Source organism: Falco biarmicus, chromosome 15 (assembly GCF_023638135.1).
Source record: "Falco biarmicus isolate bFalBia1 chromosome 15, bFalBia1.pri, whole genome shotgun sequence".
In the NCBI taxonomy this organism is placed as follows: Eukaryota; Metazoa; Chordata; class Aves; order Falconiformes; family Falconidae; genus Falco; species Falco biarmicus.
The window spans coordinates 12,247,915-12,267,129 of NC_079302.1; the positions used below are offsets into that span (position 1 = coordinate 12,247,915).

At 39.4% G+C, this 19,215-nt stretch overlaps 1 protein-coding gene across 1 annotated transcript in view; it reads left to right on the forward strand.

The window, feature by feature from the left end:
• The window catches only part of PEPD (peptidase D), a 141,447-nt gene that overhangs the window by 85,184 nt on the left and 37,048 nt on the right, over positions 1-19,215 (forward strand). The window contains exons 11-12 of the mRNA XM_056360502.1: positions 570-647; positions 17,766-17,914. Coding sequence (XP_056216477.1) covers positions 570-647; positions 17,766-17,914 — 227 coding nt within the window. The remainder of the gene's footprint in view (positions 1-569; positions 648-17,765; positions 17,915-19,215) is intronic.

Here is a 19,215-nt window from a genome sequence, read left to right on the forward strand (position 1 = left end):
CGCATAGCCATGCCAGGGGTGAACCGGAGCTGTTCACTTGGACAGCTGAATTTTTTCCAGTCACATTGACTCCTAGAGGTTTCAAACATGTCAAATGTTACTCCAGTGGAAGTTAGGGTTTTATGCCTCAGAATATTTAGCCTCAAATAGGGAAACATCACTTAGTAATTAAAAAAAAATCCAGAAAGTAGTAAATCAGTGTAAGTTGAATAATTACTCGTGCATAATTGCATCCTTTACACTGTCATGGATGTAGACAGTATTTGTCTGAACTGTAGGAAGTTCCTTCTGCAGAAAGTTCCTAGCTTGCAGCCAGAGTAGCAAAAATGCCCATTCCATACCCATTTCTGCTGGGTGAGCTGCAGGGTATCTATGCTATTACAGCCCATGCTAGGGCTGGACCTGTGGCAGCTCTTACAAACTGCAAAATTTTGTGCCTAATATATGAATACGCTGACATTTACAATGTCACATCTTTACAGTGTTCCTTCTCATGTCATATGTGTTAATGTTTCTTTGGCAGTTAATTGCTGCGGTTAATTGTGCTGAATTTTCTTTTTGCCTGTCAGTGGGGAGAACTCATCTGTTTTGCACTATGGCCATGCTGGAGCCCCAAATGATAAGACTATTGAAGATGGAGACTTGTGGTAAGTAAAGGATTAGAGTTAATTTGATTATTTATTTTTTTATATACTACTGCTGTTTCCATACATGCGCTATAGGTACTCTTGGAGTTAATTAGTAAAATGATGGCAGCATAATGATGAAAGTCAAAATCTTTAAAGCAACATGTAATTTTGTGTACCACACTAGTCTGGTTTCTTCCAAAGGTCCTGTATACCTGCGTCTCCAGTTGAAAGGGAAAAGAGAGATTGTTTTCAAACACTTCTGTGCTAAAGGCACTTGGAATTTAGTTTAAGAAATGGCTGTATTCTAAGTACAAGTGCATTTGCAAAAAATGGCATCTGAGTTTGCCCTTGAACCTCAAATCCAAACCTCAGCTCTGATGGTGGGGTGTGTTGTGAAATTGCTTGAAGCAGGGAAATTAACATACCCTGTAACACAACAGGGTGGAGGGTCAAGAGTGTTTTGGTTACTTTTAAAGTAGTACATCAAATTGCAATATTGATTAGATCTTCCAAATGCTTATGCAGAGCCAGACACCTCAGCCTGAAAGTAGACTTCCAAATGTGTGAGATTAAACTCATCTCAATTCAGGTTAGGGCAGGGTGTTTCTAGTTCTGTATTGTGCCAAAAATTTCTAAAAATATTTTGCTTGGAGGTTAGCATTCCCATTATGCAGTTGCAAATACCATAAATTTTTTCTGCTTGCATTACATGTCCACATGCTTTGCAGCATCACTGCAGGTGAAAGCAGGGTGGATGAAAGCACCACATACATTGCTGTAAATTAAAAGACAAGCCCAGTTGTGTGGTGTGTAACATAGCTGGTCACAGCTTTTATGCTTCACCTCCTAAGACTTTGGTCAGAAAGCCTGCGTTTATAAAAGCGCAGAACTGGTTTTGGAGGAGTTAATCACTGACATGCAGGGGAAAATATGTATTAGATTACTTTTGTAGCACATGTGAAAAGGGTACAGGTATGTGTTTTCACAGTTGAATGTAAAGGTGTGGAGGAAAGCAAATTAGTATTATTATAGATAAGCTCAAAAATGCTTTTGTGAAAAAAGCTATTATGGAAAACAAATTGAATCTCAGAAGTAAAAAAAAAATCTCAGAAGTAAAAAAAATGCTTTGTTGGGTAATTTTCTGGGCACATCTACAGGTGCTGCAGAATGAACTTACTGCATTACAGATAGGTAACTTTTTAATACTGTATAAATGTTCTGAAAGCTTCTTGTACGGTAGTTTTATGTATCATCTTAATCTGTGGTGAATAGCTTACTAAACCCATCAAATACTAATGTTAATTTATTACAGGACAATAGTTTTGACTTATGATTACATTGTATTTGCGTAGATAATACGCTGTGAGGTTTTTTTGATCAGGCAGGACACACCAATGTGATGCTGTATTGGCTGTGGTGTTTGATTAAATTTTCAAAAAAAAGTGTGTAGTCTACAGGAAATCTCAGTATATGTTACTGAGAGAAGATACACCACAATGCATTATGATATCCTGTATTTAAAATTAAGGCCTTTGAATGGTGAGGGGAATAGTGTTACTGGGAGATCTCAGGGTGAAGGGTTTTGGACCCTTTCACTTAACAGTCTCTGCGGACAGTTCAGTGGATGGCTGAAGTCATTCCTAAACTCTGAGAGCACATCCTAAGACTCTCTACAAACTCAGATTTCCTGCTGTTTGGCAAAATCTTTTGAAAAGGTTTGGGTTTTATTAGCCTCAGGTATCTGAATGTTAGAAAATCATAATCTACCAAGTACGTTAATCACTCAAGCATTGCAAAACTAGTGTACTGCAACCCCACTTTGTAACCATCTCAACAAAGAGAAGTCTGATTTGAAATCCTGTCTTGCTGAAGCAGGCCAGTTGCATCTTTGTCTTGCCGAGGTGAAGCTTGTGAGGTGTAGGCTGGCTTTAACAAGCAAGTGCTCCATGTGCACGAGCACCCACCTGGGCTTCAGCCCCTGCCCTTGCCTCTCCCAGTGGCTGATACTCACGTAGCAGGCAGACTTTGCCCCACAATTTTCTTAGTATTTTTCTCAAATGAGAGTAAAGAAATTAGAAGAAAATGTAATTTCATTTGTGTAAAGGCAATTTAAAAATACACTTATTTTCCACAGTTAAAAATAACATTTGGGAAAGAATCTTGAGCTGGTGGTGCTTTAGCAGCATACAAATGATGACAGGGCTCTACCTGGGTGGTTTTACTGTATGCTTTTACAAATTTCTAAATTGGGTGTAGGTATGTGTGTATGTGCATACAGAACAGGTCATTAAAATGACAGTATGCTGATTTGTATGTATATGGTAATGTTAGTGTTCGTGTATTTGGCTCTCAATTAAGTTTTTTAATAGCTATGGGGAGCCCTCTGTTGGATAATGTTGGGAAGCCCTGAATATAGGGGAAAAATGGCTTTACTTTTGGTGAAACAGAAGTAGAAGCGTATGAAGGTTTACTTGGCTTCTGCCAATATTTTGGTATAAATCTAATTTAATGATTCCTATACTTTTATGTAATAGAACCAGAAGATTGGGTACTTGGTGTGATTTTTATTAAATTATTCAGTAGTATTTCATGTCTTTTTCTGAACATTATTTAGTGGATATGAATAACATCCACGAGTTTGGCAGAAATGTGCTGCTCAGGTTTCTTATATGCGAAGTGGTGCAGTGCAGTAAGTGTCAGTAAATAAGTGAACAAAGCACCTGAATATTAGAAAAAATACATTTAGAAGACTAATGCTTTGCTTCTCTGAAACACTCAAGTGCATGCATTGTTTGCTCTTTTAAAAATAGAAGTTACAAGGATTTGGTGGTATCAGCAGGAGATCATAGACAAAAAATACTTGTGCTATTGCATTTTTAATTTGTTTTTAAGACTTTGACTTCTTCAAAAACTCATGCAGGTTTAGAACAGCCTGGGTTTACGATGTTCATTTTTGAAAATTAATCTACATCAAATGCATTTAGTGCTTCTGTAAGAAACTGGTACGGAATTACACCTGTGATATTGCATCGTAATCCACATTTTTTTACAGGTACAGCTTCTGAACTAAAAGATCTTGGTGCAAGACAAAGACTATACAGAGAAATTCTGACGCTTCTGGTTAATATGGGCTGTCTTGCTAAGCAGGGCTGTTGTTTTCAGTCTATTAAATGTTAAAAGCCAAATAGCTAACTAACACAAAGTATTATGATTGACATAGAAAGAAATCAAAAGTTTTAGGGAAGTTCAGGTACTTAATACATACATGCACTTAACTGATCCTGAAATTAAAAGTAAATAGTGCAATAACAGCAAGTAGGTGTTTTATATAAAGAATTCATGTACTGTAACATTTGTGTGGTGAACATTTTAAATTGTCTGATCGGTATGGTCTAAACCAAACACTTTTCCTAAGCAAGTGTAAGTTGTGTGCATGGTCAGCAAGGTCATGCAGATAAATGGGTAGGCTGACCACCCTTGTTAATTGCAGTTCCAAGCGCTTCACCCTTTGATTTGGTATTACCTTTAAATAAAGTCTTCTACTTAGAATGTTGCAAATCACAGCCTGCAGTGATGACGTATGACCAGGCTAATGTACAAATACTAGTTTTCTTCTGTCATTTTAAACTTGTGACAGCTTGGATAGAAACTGAGCCCTAGACTGAGGTTTACTGCATCGTCTCAAGGTATTGCATTACTCATTGTATGCCAAGGCACCTGCTGTTTCTGTAGTGAGGCTGTAACTGCGTTTTGTAATATGGAAAGTGGAGTCATGAGCCAGAGTGCTTGTAGTTTGCAGTCTCCTGCCCTGTACACAAGAGGCCTCCATCCAAGGCCAGAGCCAGAAAGAAACCAAACCAAATTCTCCAGGGGTTTTTGAGCCACTCTCCCAACCCCCCCAATCCAGTTTAGATAACCAGAGGTCTTTCGTATTTTGGTGGGGGATAGAATAAAATCAAATGTTGCTGCTCAAGAAGAAAAAAAACCCAAGCAAATGAATTCAAGGAGCAGAGATCTGACTCCCCACTATGCATAAACCAAGAGCAAATGAGCACTTGGGGCTCCTAGTTGTTGAATGCCATCCCCTGCATTACTCATTGTTCTTGGGCAAGTGTCTCATGATCTCTTCTTTTGTAGCTATTTTGCTTTTGAGATTAGTTCAGTGACTAGAAAGCCCTTGTGGGAGATGGAAACCTCTGGTTTCATCTCTCCTCAAGTTGATCTCGGACTTTGGCTGGAAGTTATGACTTGACCCTGGGAAACAGCATCCATGGAAAGTTCAGTCAAAGCCAGTGTGTTTCTGCAAAAAGCATTGGTCTCAGCATCTGCCTTCTGAAAAATAAAAGCACCAGCTTTCTTAAAAATGAAGGAAGCAAATCGCCTTGCATTCTCCCTTCTGTCTTTTGCCCCTGCCCCACCAGTGCTGCAGTGTGGAGCCAGACTGTGGCTGTCAGAGAAGGAGAAAACTGGCTGTCAAAATAGGGTGCAGCAGAGGGGGAAGGCGAACATCTTTTCTCACCTTTGTGGTTCGGTGGCTTGTTGTAGGAACCATCAGAGGTGCTGAACCTGAAGTGTGCACTTCGTTTTATTTGAGAAGGTATTCATAAAAATGATAGTTTGTTAAGTTTATTACAATTCAATCTGCAGCTTAGCAGTTCATGCAGCCTATCTTTGTGGATTCTTGGCATTGCTGTGTGCCAAAGGCACTTTGGGAGTTGCTTGTTTTATTGCAGTTCATCAGCAGGGCTCCTGCAACATTTGACAAATAGAAAATGCTTCTATGATCTTAAAATAAAGATTGATTCTTCATGATGAGGCTCATGCTTAAATAATAGAAATGTGAGAAAATAAGCCTGAGCCCAGATGTCACTGAAATAGATGTGGCTATTACCTGAAATGGTTTTCTGCAGGTGTCACGAGTTGCAGGTCTTGGTCATTTTATGGCATCTGGCAAATGCGTCTCAGTGAAAATTCGGCACTTAGTAAGCAACTTTTGTTAGCAAGTTCACTGATCTTCAAGCACTAGGTGACATTTTGGGGGGTTAGTTGGTCCATTCTGGCTTTGCAAAATACTGAAAATAATTGTCTAGTCTGCTGAAACACTCAGTATTTTTGCATTTTGAAATATCCTCCTTAGTCACAGTGTTAATGAAGGTCTCTGGGGTGTGTGGTGTGGTCTCCTTTCATGGCACATGGGCAGGTCCCCGCTTGGAGCACCCTCGCCAGCGGAGCCCCGTGGCGGTGCTGTGCCTGCTCTGCACACCCCGAGGACAACAGGCGCTTTGGTACGTCCACCTGCGGCTCCAGGGCCCAGCACAGCACAGGCAGTTAGTAGAAGATACTAGTTTTCCCTGGAGTGAGGGCCAGAGTGTAAATTCTCAAGAGGGCTTGGGTGAAAGCATTAAGGGAAGTACAGCATCAACTGCTTGTGAAGTGCGGCAGACCTGCAGGAGAGAGACCATTAACCTTGTTTTCACAGTGGGACTATCTATTCTTTATAAAATAAAACTAACTTTAGAAGTTTAGCTGGAAGCAGGTTGTACCATCAGATGATGTCTTTCATTTTATTTGACTTTATTTTAACGCTTTCAGATTTAAGCTTACTGGTTTCAGTGAAAAGACTGGGAAGAGTACGGTATCCTTGGTGAAGCAAGATGTTTCCCACTGCAAAAGCTCAGTGCTGTTTCCATGACCTGCTGGTGATGACAGCAAAACAAGTTTATTTAACAAAACAGGTTTTTTGCACTCGGGTACGAGAATTGAAGCACTAGGGAGGTTTTGTTAATGTCACAAAATCAAGCACATCCGGTCATAAAAGTGTAATTTTAGCATAATGTGTCTGTGTTAAATGTTTTAAATATGTCTTGGCTATATTAACATGTATTACTTCCGTAGCCAAATGAAGTTGGGGATATGGAAAGCAGTCTAGTGTTGCAAAACGACTTTATCAGTATAATTTAAGTCTGAGGAATATTTTTATTTCCATTTCTTTCCTTAATTTCCTAATGCAAATGTAAAGCATTGGAGTAGTATTGACACCAGGGGGCACTAAAATAAGTGCTGTCTGGAAGGTGGTTGTCCTGGGTTTTGATATTGGTAACATGTGCTGGCACAGCAGCCTTCCAGGAGCACTGCCTTTATGTGTATAATGTGCATTCTACTCAAGTTATGTTAAACTTGGGTTTGTTTCCTCCCGTTTGGTACTTGTGTGTTATTGTAACTTCTGGTGCCATCTAAAGATCCTGTTTAACTTCCAACACTCCTCCTTTTGTTGTTTCAAAAGCTTTGTTCATCATAGGGAGTTTTTCTTGACTGCAAGTACAGGGAGTTGCAAAAGGTTGTTCTGGATGAAACAGAGAGGGAAGATGCTAAGTGTTCAGGGCTGTTTATTTTGTAATTACTCAGGAGAGACAGAGAACAGTGTTCAGGCTTCCTGGAGCTGTTGGTCACTTGAAGGTGTGTGAAGAATACTGCAAAAACAAATATGATTACTGCAAGAGCTGGTCAGATTCAGTTGTTTATGGTTGTTCATGAAGTCTAAGCCTTCTATTAGGTAAAATAGAAGTTACTTCGCTAATTTGAATTTTTTGATCTAAAGCAATAATATATGGTTTTCTACAATCAAGATTTTTCATTTTCTGTTTAAGCTATGTGCATTTATCTTTTATATATGCACACGATATGCATATGCAGTACACATATTGCACTGAAACTATATCAGCATGTTTATCTTAATATACAGTATTATTTGTAGAAAATAACTATTCTCTTTGTTGCAAGAATGAGTAAGTATCTAATCAGAAAAGACTTTTTATGAGTACTGAGTGGCTATCATTTATTTCAGGAAGACACTGAGAAGACTTTAAATAAGTCAACTAAAAGACTTAGGTGAGCTTGAAAAATGTATACTACAAAAAAATGATAAAAGTTTGCTGTAACTCTTTTCCAGACTATGCCGCAATTTACATTGTTCTATCAAGTTTCATGATACTAATGCCAACTTATAAACCAAAATTCATTTGTCCAGGTGGGGGCAATGTTGCATTGAAAAGCAGGAAGTGACCACTTTCTGCATCAGATAATAAAGTCCTCCCTTTTCTACCCCAAGTACTTCATTGTCTGCGATTAAAACAATTTATCCTACGGAACAGAATATTGTATTTATTACTTCTTGAAAGCACTGCTTTTAAGATCCCAGGATATTAATGTGTCAGATGTAAATGCTCAACTATTTTATGTGGGTGAGACTGGTATTTTCATTTGGCCTCGTGCATTTTTTATGCATTTTGAAGTTTGGTGCTGTAATAATATGCAAAAATTATGGTTAGCTTTAACCTTTCAGTCTGCAGTTTTGAAATAACTTGTTGTTAGTTATGGTTTTGTTTCTAATAATAATACCAAGTACATTGCTACTACTTACTGGTTGATTGCAAAATCTACTGGCTATCCATTTCTGAAATAATTCCTTTGGCTTGATTCCTCTGGTTTGATTAATATTTACTATTTTCATCAAGTGTAGGTATTTTTCCTTTTGTTGTACCTATAGACTATATTAGTTTTATGCTAATCTAGAAAAAATGAATTTGATTAAAAATGGAAAATATTTGCTAGAATTAACAATAATTTTGCTCTAATTGAATGTGTTCTATTAGTACTGGCTAATTCAGGCTGTGAGGTTGCCTACTGTCAGAAATGTCGTTAAGTATTAATGGTGTGTTTGCTGTAACAAATTTTAGCTTTCCTTTAAGCGCTGTGTTATGGTCTGCCTCTTAATTTCATGCTCTTTATAGTGTACATGAAATATATTTTCAATTGTTACCTGTAAATGAGTTTTATCTGTCATAGTTTTAGCTTGGCATCCCCAGCATAGCCTGAAAAAAACTGAGAGTGTGAAGTTGCTTTGACAACTGTTGGACTGATTTGACTAAGGTGTTCATCTCTTTAAGGAAAACAAGCAGGGGTAAAACCTAGGATTTTTTTCATAGCTTTTGATTTAATATTGATCATTTATAAATGCCGTTTAGTGTAATACATTTGTTATGGTGGTCTTTCTTAATACAGGTACATATAAAGTATGATAGAAGTGTACTCTTGATGGATGTTGCATCTTTGATGGATTTCAGTAGCAAAATCTTTCTCCTTGTTCTTGGTGTGGGGAACTCAATTGTATAGGTCAAAATACAATTTTAAAGGAAGGCTGTGTGGCATTTGAACCACTGCATGGCTCAGAGGAAAGGTACAGTTAGTCTCCAACACACCCTTTGTGTGTGTCCCCTGAACCAGACGTAATTCCTACCTAGTCCCTGTCTTCTGAGCAGCGTTGGGTCTTGTCTGTTCAGACACCACTTGTTAGCCCATCTTAGAGGCACAGTCTTGTGGAGCTGGGACCTCAGGAAGAGTCAGTCCTTCTAGTGTAATGCTGCTCCACATCAAGGCTGAGCTAATTTATTAAGACAAGAATGTTTCTGATTTCAGTTGTACTTTGCTGTACTATACTTTTGACTTGAGCTGCAATGAAGGGTAAGTATCTCTTCATAGGAAAAAAATAGTCTTACTGGCAAAATAGCATGCTTGGCTAGGGAAAGGGCAGACTCTTCTTATGAGTGCTAGTTGCTGCCTTTGTTACTGTGCACTTGGCTTGAACGTTCAGACCAGTCCATGGAAAGGCTAGCAGCTGTCTTGTCTGGGTTTTTTTTGCGTTCAGTTGTCATCTTCTGTAGAGTACTCTGAAACCCCTGTCTGGTGGATTCCATTTGAGAACTGATAATTTGAGGTTGCTTGAACAACTCCAAGAACAGCTATAGGATGTTTAAAAAACCTAAACAAACCTGTACGATTGGACATTGGCCCATTTTTCACCATGGAAAAAAATGTGAAATGTTAGCCTTTTACTTACACGTCTGTCTGTGTGCGTGTGCATGAGCGTGCACATACACACATAAGAAAACTTGACAGTATTTCCAATAAAAATCAGTAAGTAAGGTCTGACACTTCAGCTATTGCTGTGATCTCCAGCGGTTGGTTGTCCAAGCTGGGGAACACAGGTCAGAGTGTCCAAAACCAGCTGCTGAAAGCTAAGGCTCTTAAGTCTGAATGTCAGCACCTGAGAATGGTGGCCCATGTGAGAAGTATCAAACTTCAACAATTCACTTTCAGCAAGTATCTTCCGCTTCTCAGTAGCGTTCTAGAAACGGACTGGTTTAGTTAACTGCAGAATTTCAGTAACCTGAAAATGTAGCTGTGGTGGTGTTACCCTGTGCTGGTATCTCACGTTCTGGTGAGAAGCTAATGAGGTTTGCTGTCCTCAGTTTGATTGGGAAGTACTCAGCTGCCAATACAGGTTTCTCCTTGCACGCTCTCTTCTTTTCCCTGCAGCTCTGACATCCTTGCTCCTTGTTCGAGCAAGTCAGCCAGAGCCATGAATGCCCCAGATACCGCCTTTCCAATGGGGAGGCTCCTCACGGATGGAAACTGTCCAAAACTTGGGGTTTGCTGCCATCTCTGTTAGGCTGATTATTCATCAAAGAATTGTCTCTGCTAAAGAAAGTACTGTTGCTTATTAAATATGTCAATTAAAATTGGATAATAATTAGGATAATAAAACCAGGCCAAATTACCCATTTGGGAAAAAGACAAGTTAAGCAGGTAACCCTTTTGTCAGAACTTCACCGGAGAGTTTTCCTGATCTCTGGCGTATTGCCTGCGTGGGTCTAGCAGAGGTGCTCAGTAGGCATTGCTGGCACTTTACCTTCTGCATCTTGTGAAGCTTTCATCGCTGCCGCCTCCTTCTGCGAACCAGCAATACTCGCTTGGTGTTCCCAATTCTTTATTGGTATGCAGCACTTCTGTGTTAGAGACATCCCCTTGCTTAGCAGAAACACTGGGAGACGGTGCTCAGGGACAAATTTAGCTGCGAACAAGCCAATCAAAAACGTTTTGGCTCTTTGCTCTGGCGTACTTAACATTTTTTGATAAGGCATTAAAGTGAACTGCATGGGGGTGGAAGAGGGGTTATACTTCATTATGGAAATTGGTTTATTTAGTGCAGAAGCTTAAGGCTGTTGTCTTAGATTTCTTCAAGAGATAAATACTGTAAGCGAGGGACTCCTTAACCTGTATGTGAAAGCAGCACATAAAATCTTACTAGAATACGTGGGTGTTTACTGAACCAGCCCTTACGTGCAGCTTATTTGGTAAATTCAGTGAGGTTGAGATTTCATATCCTGTGAGATAAATGGATCTCAAGTTCTTCTGCTTGGCTCAAATCATTCTGAGAGGACAATCCCACACAGTGTTGTTGGGTTGGGGAGCGCATTTTCTCTCAGCAGTGGGGATAGAGCAGCAGAGCAGAGGCGCACCTTCCCTGTGACAGCACACCCACCGCTGTTCGTCTCTGCATCGCGCTGCTGCCCTGCTGCTGGGAGCCAGTGTCTGTGTTCGTGGCAGTGAGAGGAAGTCCTGGGCAGTGCAAGGCACAAACACCTGGGGAAGGTGGGGTTTTTTGTTTGGTTGTAATCTCTTGTTGTTGATGTTTTTTGTTTTGGTTTGGTTTTTTTAACTACCTCAAACTTTTGTGTATTCTAGTTACAACCACTTGAAGTCTCTGTAGTTGGCATTGTAGAGTTACAGGCATGCACCCCTCTCCCTTTCAAAATGTAATGTAAAAGATACTACTTTTCTTCACACTCTTCCTATCTGAGCTAAGCTTAGTGTCGTATCTTGTCATCCTCTGTGAGGCAAGATTGAGACAAGGCTCCCATTAGTCTGGGAAAGCTTTAAGTGAGACAGTGTTACAAAAGGAGCAAAGATGGGAAAGTCATGGAGAAGGTAGACAAGATGAAAAGACACGGCTGAGGACAAACAAGAAGTATGGGGCCACATGGCTACATTAATCTCGGTTAGATGAAGAATAGTCATGTAACTGTTTTGTATCTCTGTAAATTGCATTACCTGCATGAGCTACAGGATATTCTGAACAGGAGCTTTTAAACAATATCTTGATACCATTTCCTACACAGAAGTCATTCTCTAGCATTTTTCTAAGATTACTCTTGACTCCAGGGGTGCTGACAACAAAAATCTGCCCTTAAATTACTGAGCCAAGCCTGGCTTCAAGACAGCCACTATAAGCTCCCTCTCTGTCATGTCAGGTGGAAGCTGGTCGCAGCAGGGCACCTCTTAAAAAAAAACCACCTCCCTGAGCATCGTAGAACTTGACACTATACTGTTCAGTTCTCTTGCTGGGATCTGCAATGGTATCTTACCTGGTGTTGCTTTTTTTAATTGATAACTCTTGGCTAATCAGGATGCAAGTTGATGAAAAAGTGTGTGTCACTTAACTCTCCATTTTCTTACTTGTGATATCATTTACTATAACTCATCCTCGTGGTCTGCTATTAAACCACCCTGTTTCCAAATCACTCGGCATGTTTCCAAAGACGCATCTCACAGAAATGCTGATAACTAGTTCCCTTAAGCCTGAAATTGCCTTAGAAGTGTTTAACCAAACAAACGGTCAGATTTTGTTAGTGCATGAATACATAAAGGTTTAATTGCTTCATGGAATGTAAAGCACAGAGCGCTCTCATGAACTCGGAGCAGAGTAAGGCAAGATCACACAGAATAAATCTCCAGCTGGGGATGACTTGCTTTATTGCAATGAGAGGAGGAAAAGTTTGTGTGTACTTTTGTTCCTGCTGTTCTAGGACTGAGCTGGCACGAGTTCACCTGTGTGGCTGCTTCTAGGTGTGTTGGTTAATAATGGCTCAAAACCCTAAAACCTCAGTAAATGTTGCTGAGTAAAGTGCATCAGTATTCGTACCTGTTCACTTTAACCTGAGGTGCAAGGAGGGCACAGTAAGGTAGGGCAATATCAGTTTTCTAATTGCTAGTCTTGCAGATGCAGTTGGGGGAAGGAAAGGTTTTGTCCTTGAGAACAGAAGCTGGGGAGGACGTGGGTTGCAGGCAGGTGACACTCAGCATAACCCCATGTCGGAGTGTGTTGCACCGGGAGGAGATCCACTTGGGTCTCAGTGCAGCCATCACTCTGCGGTGTTAACGACTGCAAAAGAATAATTGGGTTTTTTAAGGGCCATGAAGAGATCCAGTTCTGAGTGTACAGATGAAGCAGATCTGAAGAGCAAGAAGATGACAGCTTTAAGGTGTTAGCTTGCAGGAGTAGCTGTAGGCTTCCCAAGAAATGTCTGTGAGACCTCGTCTTTGGGTTGGGTTGGTGGTTGGACCATAACAATGCATACACATGGCTCAGATATCCCAGATAAGTGTTGCTTCCCATTGTGATATTGGCCATAATTTGCTTCATTGCCTGGCAGTTTCAAATTATTTGACAATAAAAGTGTCAGCAAGCCTATAAAACTAAAACACATGCTTAGAGGAAGATTATGCTTTATTTTTAAAACAAATGGTATACAGTGACTTTATGAAGAAAAGAGCCATGGCTGTTTATAGTCCAGAGTTTTCAAACCTAACATATTATGCAAAGTGTTTTGTGATGCTTCACAGTCAGAGGTTAAGAAAGCTAAAATCAGTATCAAAATGCCTATTATTTTTCTGGGCTTGAAAGCCAAAAACATAACTATAAATTTGCATTTTGTGGTGCCAATATTCTGTGAAAGTAACACAGCCACGTCTTACTCATCCATACTGTTTCAGAGGGATGGGAGGGGAAAGAGCTTTTGCACATCATGTCATGTAGCATTCCAGTTACGGTACTGACTTAGAAGCCTGAATTCACTTCAAAATCAACAGGACTTGAAATAGTTTCTCTAAACTCCCCTCCTGGGTTCCTGCACAGGGAGCAGAACCCCAGTTTGGTTGGACATGGAAGGGCTGGCTGCCAGCGGCACTGGGGACCTGCTGGGGAAGGTCTGAGAAGCTCCTGTAAGGAGAGGCACATCCAGCCAATCCTTTCTGCAAGGCTGTGGCACAACACATGTTTCTGCTTCTTTTCAACTTGATGCTAGTTTATGTGCAAAATGATTTTAAGTTGTGATGTCAGACCTTTTCACTTTGAAAGGAATGAAATGCTCTTAGCCGTTTTTGAAAGGTGACTTCTAAAAAGATGCAGAAGGCAACTATTTTTTTGATGTTGTTGGCTAACATATTAATTATATGTAAGGAAGTCATTATGTCAGTAGAGCAGCTGACAGGTTATCTGATTTTTCTCATACTTTGCATTGTTCAGTTTTAGTTATTAATGTTCACAGTATTTTGTAATGTGTTTGGGAGGAAAGTTTATATATATCTATACACAGAACTGAAGCCTCCCTTAGGAGAACTATGCCCATGCTTCCAAGAAGGACTTTGGAATATTTTTGCTATGTGTCTTGCAGTATAGCTTCTTACTCAATCTAGCAAACAAATTGAAACAGTAACATGGAATTTTCAGAGAGTGCACGGGTCTTCTGACTGTTAAATCTGCTTTACACATCATGTACTTTTTACTCTGAAATTAAGCCAGGTAGATTTTTGTTGCTTTTGCTCCAAACAAAGTGATGTAAACCCAGATTAGCTTCGCTCTCAGAAAGCTTTGAAAGAGATTGAGCTGGGCAATAAAAGGCTTCATCAGCTTCAAGATACATCAGTGAGAACTTTGGCATACTACCACGCACCTCTGCGATCAGCAGCACTCCTTCTCGATCTGCCTTCCCATTCAAGATATCTTGGTAAACCTGACAACCTCAGGCACATCATTTCTGCATTCACTGAAATCAGCGATTAACAATTGCGTCCTTGCTGAAAAAGGAGTGGGGAAAGGGTTGTTCTGGAATTAAATTTTTCTTCATTCAAAAGAAAACTGCATTCACAATTAAGTTTTGTAATAGACAGCTTACACAGTCTGCTAGATGTGTAGCGCTTAATTTATCTGAAAGGGAAATATAATAGAGTTTGGAGATACTTTTTGTATTATTGCATATGTTACTCTGCATTGAACAGTTTTTAAAAGGTAAGCTATAGATCAAGATGTCTGTAAGGCCTATTTTCATTTGTGCATTTAATTTGTTTAGATTGCTGCTACATTTGATAACAGTCCAAATAACATTAAGTAGTTGTTTCCGTACATGACCCTTGTAAGACTGTATTATCAGGCAGGTAATTTTGTACATGCAATTGAGAAAGTTATAAAATACATTAATAATATCTCTTTTACTAGGAGTTTATTAGCTGTTACCATCTGATTTCAGGGTAAAATAAATGTATTTTTTCTAAGGAACCTGCTTTTAGAAACTTTTTTCCAGTTAGTTAACAGAAGAAGATAATAGCTCACATACATTTTATTCAATTTAAATGTGCTTCACCACTTAGTTTGCCTGACAAGCAAAGATGTGAAACTGGGATCTTCTCAGGCTCCCATTATTTCCTCAAGATAACTACAATATTTGGGCTATTTCCATGTCTTGGGCAACATTTTAACTAATGGATATGTTCCCAACTGAAGTTAAATGGAAGAGAATTCCCAATAAGAGCCAAAATATTCCCAAACGTACAGTTTGGTTTGGATGCTTTTTTCACTGAAGCATACAAGCTGGATGGTATGTTCTGCTCTGAGGTGGAATTTCAAAGAACATCTTCCCTCATGTCTCCTCTTGTCTGGAAGCCAAGAAACCTGAACAAATGGTGCTTCCTAGCTTGTGAGCCTTGTTTTGGTGTACCATCAGTTTTGTGATATTTTTTTTCCATTACTCAGTGCTCCAGTAACTCAAAAACTATTTAACAACCACAGAGTGATGAATGGGTTTGAGAAAATGCTGATAATTGTAGGGTTAAAGACATAGCTAAAATTTTGCCTGTGGTAATTTCAGAATAACTATTCTCCACGTAAAATATAGAAAACATAGCAACTTCCAGTAGATGTGGACAAGGAGTTTGCAAGTTGTTGGTCACAGCTGTCACCATGCTGAATAGGCATTTAAACTTGTAAATGCAACAGGGTTAGGGCACAAAACTGCTGCAAATACCACAAAGCACCATGAAACTTGATTTGTGATTTTGAAAGGATTCAGTGTGGGATAGGTTGAAAGATTTATAACTAATCTGAAATCTTGTTGGCACATTAGAGTACATAACAGCTTCTTACATGATTCTTAGTTGCTGCAACTAGTCTTCTGTATCCTTAGATTTTCTGTGTGTATCGTTAGTTATTTTTAGAAGTGAGTCTAACCATAAAATCAAAACTTAGGCAGTGTTGATGGGGTTTCTGATTTTGATGTTTGGCTAGTCTGGTTTACGGTTGCTATGTTGGTGTCAAATTGTGGGGTTTATATCCTGTGGGTCTGATACTTGCTGTCTATCGTGTGTCTTTTCAATTAGCAACTTTCTGTTTTAACATACCATATTTCATATTTAAGTAGATATGTGTAGTGTTTGTATTAGCTTTGCATGTATGTACGTAACTTTGAAGTTGTCTCTGTAGCATTCTCCTCTCCTGAGGAGTTTGCTTCTATAGCTTTAATCCTTGTGCAGTTCCACATCTGTAAACCATTGGGTTTGTTCCTGAAGTTCCAGTCCTGCAAGTCTCGCTGCAGGTGAACCTTGCCCAGTTTGGGGAGCCTGGTGATGACTTCAGCAGGACTTGCACTTGTAAAGATTTGTTCACAGGGGAATTTGTAGGGTGGATTTTAAAATTTCTTGGAGTAAATCTTCATGAGTATGTGTCTTGTGTATGCAGTGCAGCAAGAATAGTCCCAAGCCTGCTGAAATATTGTTCAGCTCTATCATGATTGCCTTCGTTTACTTACTGTCCATTGCTTTCGGTGGCAGTTATGTTGGAAATGGTGAACACTGACAGCTGAGTGCTCTAGCTCTTTTTGTGGTAGCTTATACTTACCTTTGCCTTGTCATGTATGCTGGTTGGGGACAGAGCTACACTGCATGGTTTTCCTAATTACTCCTGTAATTGGGATTTGATGGCAGAGAGGGTGCCCCAGTGAAGTGTCCTCCTGCTTCTGTTGTCTGACTGACCCTGCTGCAAAGCAGACAAAAGAGAAAGAAAACTCCAAGGTTTTCAAACACAATGAAGGAAAATTGTATTTCTTAGGATGATAAGTCTCATATAGTTGTTTGAAGTAGATGCAAGAAAACTTAAATTAGCAGATTCCAGCTCTGATTCATTACTTAAGAAATGAGGAGGTCACACAAATACTGTGTCAAGACCAAAGTCTTACATGTAAAATGTGCCATCCTGTAATGGATGTATGATGAACTGGGGGGGCGGGTATTTGCTCGGGTATTGTTTGGTCCAAATGGTTATTTTGTTATTTGCTGATTTTTGAGCCTGCTGAAACTAGTGCAGTGTCTTATCAGGTAGGCTCAAGAAACATTGCACTGCAAATGTCTAACCTGGTTCTCACAAGGGTGTAGAGATCCAGTTGCTGTTCTTGTAGATTGATTTCCAGCAACTGAGCAATCAGTGGTGAATCATTGATTAATGTATAGAATAAATATGCTTCTCAAGGGGTAAACAAGGGGGTTTTGTCCCCATAAAATAAAGCACATAATTATTTTTTTCTTCTATCTCTGATGCAGAAAACTTCTAAATGTTCCTTTCTGGTTGGATCTTCCCATAATCCTTGTTTCTTTAATCCCTGTAAAGCAAGTTTGTCTTAAAGGAGAGTTATATTGGGAGCAGTGGCAGTCCACCTTTATTTGGGACATTTTATTTAAACAGTCAGATGTGTTTTGACACTTAGATACAAAAGGCCATAATTTAATTAATATTTCTCTATTTAGTTTTGAGGTTAGACTCTTCATGTGGTGGTAGCAGCATTTCCCAGGAAGGAAAAAAAGGACATGTTTTTTCTTCTGGAACTGAAGATCTTGATGTGGATTCCTTATGTACTTTTTATCTTCCTTCATGCGTGCTCTCAGTGTTTCCAAGCAGGACCAGCACAGTCTGTAAGGGTGTCCATTTAAGCCATATGTAATGCATATACTGTTCTGCTAGGAGATTCCAATGGACTGTTGTCACATTTTACTTAGGAGCAGCATTCAAGTGGTGATTATATGGCCAGCTAGCAAAATGCAGATGACTTTTAAGTGCACAGCAAGATAAATGTCTTCTGTTGACTATTTCTTTGGAATTAAATTTTCATTTCTTTCCCCCTGTTTCCTTTTTAGCCTGTTCGATATGGGAGGAGAGTATTACTGCTATGGCTCTGACATCACTTGCACCTTCCCGGCAAATGGAAAGTTCACTCCGGACCAGAGGGCTATCTATGAGGCAGTGCTGAAGTCATCACGGGCTGTAATGAAAGCAGTCAGACCAGGTAAAAGATAGGTATATGTCAGCAGGAATTGACAAGGTTGATGGCAGCATTCAGGCTGTCAAGGCAGTTGTTTGGATTTTAGAAAGCACTGAAAAGCAACAAGATGACAAAACTAATTTCCATACTTTAATAGCTCCTAGTGGAGGATAAAGGTAGGGCACACAACATTTTCCATAGAACACTTTTAAAGAAATAACCCATAAACAATTATTAGTGAGATTGAAAAGGTGTTTTAATCTTCCACTTTTTTTTTTTTTAATTCCTTTAATCTAGTGGTGACAGTTGTTACTCTGCTGTGTGTTTACATTGGCAGCCATCTTTTCAGGAAGCTTATGCCAAAGGCTGAAGTCAGAGTTTGAACATGTTTGTCGTGCTTCAGTTTGTTTCAAGCATTTTCTGTATTTTTACCTGTAAGCTCAATAGAAATCTTCTGTTGAAAAAGAGGATGGAGTATGTTTCTTTGGGAAGGATACTCTATTAGCCTTAAAAAGCTTTAGAAAGCACTGGCTATTGGGTACTTCACTGTATGCCTTTGAATTGCAGGCAAGCTAATTCATCAAGTATGCATTCTCATAGTCGAAACAACTGCCTGGCTTGATGAAAATCTTATTTTTCACCAATTCTGCTTTCAGGGCAGCAAATAAATGCTTTTAGAGCTAACTGCTGCTGTCATTTTGAGTATTTCACTGGCAAAGGTACTAGAGCATTTCTCAGTATTACTAATAGAACAGCTTTGAGAAAAATGTACTTAATGCACAAAGCACACTTATTGTTTAAATTTACTGTATTAGCTTTCAATCATCAGGCCTTCAGTGCATGGGCTTTCTGGATTGCCAGTCAGAACATACATAATTTTCCTGTTACACAAGCTGGCAGTGGCACTGTTCATTTGAGCAGCTTGGGAGGGAGCAGTAACACTTGAAGCTTATCTGCAAAATGAGCCTAGATATTTTGCCACTTTAGTAACAATGTGCGTTCTCCGTCATCTGCTGTTTCTCCCCTGAAGAATCTTCCTGTTGCTCTTCATAGTTTGCTTTGCATTTCAGTACCACCTTTAATTTCATGTAACATTTTTGGCAGTATTTCATGCTAATAAGTTGCGAACAATCTTCAGAACTTGAGAGGTAAAACGATGCTCTGCTCAAGATGGTGTAAAGAATTCCTCGGTTTACTTAACGCTTTATTTACAGGGTCAGAAAATAAGGCCATAGGTTAAGTGTTTCTGAAAAGTAGTTGCAAGGATCCTTGAGTAGTTTGCGGAGTTTGAGATTCACAGACAGAGAAATCATTCTTGATGTCTG